The 5,289-nt window shown below is 52.7% G+C and overlaps 1 protein-coding gene across 1 annotated transcript; it reads right to left on the bottom strand.

Annotated features, from left to right (window-relative positions):
* Window positions 1–2,164: 2,164 nt before the first annotated feature.
* Window positions 2,165–3,058, bottom strand: LOC127218655 (small integral membrane protein 10-like protein 2A). Its single transcript, XM_051179671.1, has 2 exons — window positions 2,482–3,058; window positions 2,165–2,215 (listed from the first exon to the last, which is right to left on the bottom strand). Exon 1 carries the CDS (start codon window positions 3,056–3,058, stop codon window positions 2,822–2,824), a length of 237 nt encoding a protein of 78 aa, XP_051035628.1. The 3' UTR covers window positions 2,165–2,215; window positions 2,482–2,821.
* Between the last annotated feature and the right edge of the window lie 2,231 nt (window positions 3,059–5,289).

The raw sequence follows: 5,289 nt of genomic DNA, 5'->3' as shown, positions 1-5,289 counted from the left end.
AGTGACAACATCAGACACTGCATCTGTGACCAGTCAGCGCTGGCAGTGCAGTTCGTCACACATGGAAATAAATGTACGCGCATCCAGGTCAGGTCTCTGAATTGCTTGAAGCTCTGCTGCCTGCAATACAGACTGCAAGTGAATAAAGTGCATCACGACCCCATCACACAGCCAGGGCACCACGGAGGGGCAAAAGTAGCCAAGGCGGCAGGGAAAGCAGACGCTCACAGACTACTGAGGGCCAGAATGGGTCAGGAACACAAAGCCGATCCTAGCTCCTGGCTGACACTCAGGGTCCCGGGGGCCAGCCCCAAAGCCAGTGCCTCTGACCTCACAGCATAGCCCATGCCTGGGCGTGGGCAGGGAGGGCTTCCCTGGAGCGGGAGGGCTATGAAGGCCCGGCCTCAGACTCCATACTCATTTCTCCCCGTAGGTGTAGGTCAAGGTCCTCCTTCTACAGCAAGGGCAGAACACCTGTGAAGCTCCTCCTCAGCTGTGCCATCCCCAACACAAACATGTTCACACACAAGTATTTATACATACACAGACCACTCAGTGCAACCTGGCAGAAGCAAGAAAGTTATCAGTCCTGGGCTATTCCAAAGAGCAGAGATCACGTGGAAGCCACTTTTCAGCTTGTGACCTTCAGCCGAGACAGACTGACATCTTCATTTGGGTCCCTGACTCCAAAGAGAGAGTTGGGCAACTGTCCCCAGAGATGGCAGGCATACTCAAGGTTTCCGGATCAAGAATGGAATGCATGGACCTTGAGATACCAGTGCCAGAGAAGCTGGGGAGTGCGGGTTAAGTAGTAAACGTATGCCTTGGGACACCCTTCCTTGGGCATTTGGGGACTCTAGCCTATACAGGGCCTCCTGGACAGGCTGTCCTAGGCCTGTCTGGACGAGATTTCCCCATGTGATGGGGCTGCAAGTCTGGGAACAGAGAAACGGGCCACTCCATGGGTCTCTGCCAGCAGCTCGCCACCCTCCCATGAACCACCATGCCATCATGGCAGTCCACTGTCAGACAACTGCCAGGGAGCCCATTGTCAAGCACCAGAGAGTTGAGGAGGACTAGACATTTCAGGAAGTTCATGGACCTTCTCTGTTCACAAGCTGAACGATTCACCTGTCTTCTAGGAAAGGAAAGACGGATGCCCAGCCTCCGTATCCCACGGTCTCGCTTTCTCCCTCGGTGCCCTGGCAACTCTGCTCCCTCCCGACATCAGTGTCCTGTCAGGTCGGGAAGAAGCCTGCAGGGGTGGGGGATGCAGGCCCAGGGCAGGTGAGCCCCTCTCTCCTCTGGGTGTAACAAGGACAAATCCCAGGCCCTTCCTTGAGCGCCATTGAGCACTTGAGGTGGGAGAGTCCTCTCCCTCACAGTGTTGCTAGGAGACATCATACCCAGGGTACACTGGCATGGTTTGTATGGTGGGGCCAAAAGACCTGAGCCTCCCCACCCCTCTAGGCCTCTTCCAGAAAGACCCCTTCCTCTTCTTGGTGGGCTCTTCACTCAGCTGCTCCCTGGGCTGCTGCAGAAACAATGGTAGGCATCTCTACCTAGGGATCCATCTTGCAATGACCAGGGAAGGGTGAGCCATCCTTCACCTAGAAGGCCAAGGCCTGGAAACAAGAGGGAGACTTCAGTTGTCCTGCAGTGCACTCCCCACCCTCCCCCCCCTTCTGACAGCAGAGGCCTGCTCCTGTAGCCCTTCCCACTTCCCCAGACCCTGTTCACACAGCTGCCAGGCTGCTCGTGGCTGGTGGATGGGCTTCTGGGTCTTACCACTGTCATGGCAGGTGCTGCCAGGAGCCTGGGCAGACAGGGAGGATGGAGGACGCAGGCTGTGGGGGAAAGAGAGGACTGTAACCAACCGTTTCAGTTCTTTCAGGTCTGCAGATGCAGAGCCTCAGGAATGCCCCAGACCCGGTTATGGGAGCAAGAGGGAGAGCAGGAGGAGCAGGCAGAGAGGACAGTCCCCTGCCCCCTCCCCACAGTGCACGAGGCTGTCTGCAGAAGGGCGCGCAGACCTGCAGAGACTACCTTTGGGCCTCCAAGCAAAGAAGGGGCAGACTTGCCGTCCGGGTCAGAAAAGAACTCATTTTTTTTTCTGACCACCAGACACGGGACAAATCCTTACTCTTGTAGGACCTCCCTGCTGGCTCACTGCCCATTTCTCCCAGTCAGGGTTCAGGTGACATCTCAGGAAGCTCTACAAAACAAATAGGGACTTGAGGTCTGGAGGGTGGGTAGGAGGGGCTCTGTATGTGTGTGTGTTGGCGGTGAAGTGACCCTCCATGTCACCATGGCCGACCAATGCCCTATCATCTAACCACCACCAGGGAACATGGGAGGGCCTCGCCTACCTTTGCAGTTTCCCAGCGTGGCTAAGCAGCAGGTGTGTGTGTCATGGTGTATTCCCTATTCCCACAAACGAGTCCAGCCCACCACCCTCCTTTCCAACCTGTCTGCGCCTACCTTCCTGCACAGGGCCTGGTGAATCCTGCGGTAGCATCCCCTCTTTCGGGCTTCCCCCCTTTCTGCCAAGGGGAGGCAACAGGTTTGCCAGGCTCGGGTGATTCTCTGGATGCAGCGGTGGAAAAGGACGGGGCTGTGAAGGTTTTTTGCGGTATGGGATGCGGTACCTTGTGCCCCCAGAGGAGGCCTAAAACGGAGGGGCCCGGGCCGTCCCGCCTGCGCCCCCCGCCGCGGTCTCGGGGCACCGCGCGGCCACCCACGGTCCTTCATGCGGCCCTGGCGCGGGTGACACGGGTGGCGCGGACGGTGCCGAGGGCCCGCGGCGGTGGCGGGCGAAGGCTCACTCGATCCGCACCTGCAGGCGGACGTTGAGCATCACCGAGGCCACCATGTAGAAGTAGGGGAAGTTCACCCGCAGCCGCCAGGCCAGGTCGAAGAAGGTGAGCAGCGTGCGCGTGAGCCCCTTGCAGAAGGCGCCATAGGAGCCGCGCGTCGCAGCCCAACGCGAAAGTCGCATTGCCAGGCCGGATAGGGCTGCTGCCGCCGCTGCAGCTGACAGGGCCATTGTCACCGCCATCTGCCTGGTTCGCCCGCTGCAAAGCCCGCTCAGTGCGCTGCGCCGTGCTGCACGGAGCCACGCTTCCCCACGCTGTCCGCAGCCCCGCCCTCGGGCTCTTGGGTCCGGGCAGACTCCCGTGCTCCACCCACCAGGCCGCCTCGGTTGCTCTCTGCCTTGGCAGACCTGAGGCTGCTCAGCTCCGCCCTACTTGCTGCAGGCTCTGGGCAGAAGACCTCCCCCTAGTTCAGCAGGTATCCTTGTTTCATCCAGACTCCTGCTTCTGCAGAGTGGCCTCAGTGCCTGGACCAGGCTTGTTTAGCCTCAGTGCCACAACCCCACGGATGGGAACCCTCTCTCCATGAAGTTTCGCACCTCCCAAGTGCCTGTCCCACCTGTTCAGCTTGCTATTCTTACTAGAGTGCACAAATACTGAGTGGCATGATTGGTGTGCTCCTAGGATTCTTTCTTGGGGAATACTCTAGAATGGAGTGGATTGAGTACTAGCCCTTCTGGACCACTTTTGCTAATTCTATATGAAACCATATCCAGAAGTTCTCTCCTATGCACGCCAATACCCTTCTTCCATCATCTCCCAGGCCAAAGTACTCATTGCAGCTTTCATTATTCGCATAGTGCACTTAACTGTCCAACGGAGAGCCATCTAATCAGTGGTGCATACATTTTTCCTTTTCTCTTGTATCTGCTGCTTGCCCTTTCATGTTAACATCTAATCTTTATATCAATAGGTTCAACCAAATCCAACCCAAAGCCAGATCATCTCTGGCAATGCCAGGCAGTGTTCAGTCACCTCTGCAATAGTGCGGGGAAAACAGACAAGATTCCACGTTTCAGCGTGTTGCTCAGCTACTGTGTTCAGTGGGTTAGGTGCAGTTCATCTTAGAATATTTTCAATTTAAAATTGATTTATCCAGTTATAACCTCAGTGTAAATCAAAGATCATCTGTATGTATTAATATGGAGTATAGCGATTCCTCTATGTTCAATTTTTATTTTACAGTACATCCCTAGTAATTCTAGAGGCTGTGCATATCCATATAATTTTAGAATGAAATTGTGAGTACAAAAGTCATTGCTCAAAATTGTGTTAAATATACCTATTTGGGGGAACTGGTACCATTTCTATGCTGATAGTTTCAAGTCGTGAACATAATCTGTCTGCGTTTTTTTTTTCTTTTATTGAAATGTTTGGCATGTAGCTCCTTTAAATATTTGTTATAGGTACTCTAAAATACTACTTTTCTTTGAAAGCATTAGAAATGACTTTGGACTTTTGGTCTCAGCTTCAGCTTCCATATACTGTTCATTATTTCTATATAGAAATGGATCTTTGTGTGTATGTATATGTGCATGCATGTGTCTGTATTCCTGTGTGGATACACACACAAGTATAGGTGTTCATGCACTTTTGTGTATGAAGGACACACGTGGAACACTTCACTTTAGTTTTTGGACTGTCTCCTAATGGCTAAAGAGCTCTCCAAGTAGACCAGAAGGGCCCTTGAGCTCCAGGGATTTGCTTGTCTCTGCCTTCCCAAGGTCTGGGATTCAAAACATGTGCTGCCACCAGGTATGATCGCACATATCTTTGATCCCAAGCACCGTGAAGGCAGAGGCAGGCAGACCTCTGCAAGTTCGAGGCCAGCCTGGTCTACCTAACAAGTCTCAGACCAGTCAAGCCTGGCTTTTTACCTGTGTTCTAGGGATTTAACCTTTGTGCTTTACTTTGTGAGCCATCCTCCTACCCTGTAAATACACATTTCTATGCATTCATCTTGTGTCCAGTGAAGAAGTTAAACTCTTTGTTTCTAGGGATCTTTTTGTCAAGACTGTGAAACTTGGTACAAATTAGTGCAGTTATTTATTTATTTTTTGTCCTTTCCAATCTTTATATCCGTACCCTGTCTCATTGCAGTGAATAGAATTCAGTGCTGGGCTGTGTCGGGCACACGAGCTAGTCAAAGATGGCACTGAGGGGAAGTCAAGAGGGTGAGTCCTGAGTTACTTACAAAATAAAAGATGATTGCCTAGATTGAACCAGATTAGGTCACTGAATGAACAGCGCATGATCACTAGGCATGTGATAATAGACTGACCTTTAAAACCATTCACTGGCTGTTTTCCGCCCCCCCCCCCGCGTTTTTTTCCTTTAAAAGATGTTTGCTATGGGACAATAAACAAGCTCCTACTTGACTAGACTCCCTGCTGAGTCTGCCTCCAAGAATCTTGGA

Source organism: Phodopus roborovskii, unplaced genomic scaffold, assembly GCF_943737965.1.
Source record: "Phodopus roborovskii unplaced genomic scaffold, PHOROB, whole genome shotgun sequence".
NCBI lineage: Eukaryota > Metazoa > Chordata > Mammalia > Rodentia > Cricetidae > Phodopus > Phodopus roborovskii.
Note: the sequence above shows the minus strand (reverse complement) of the source record. Positions and strands in the feature narration are given on the sequence as shown.

What these genes read in the sequence shown, in the direction of transcription:
- LOC127218655 (XM_051179671.1), bottom strand. Translation starts at nt 3,058, where the DNA reads ATGGCGGTGACAATGGCCCTGTCAGCTGCAGCGGCGGCAGCAGCCCTA.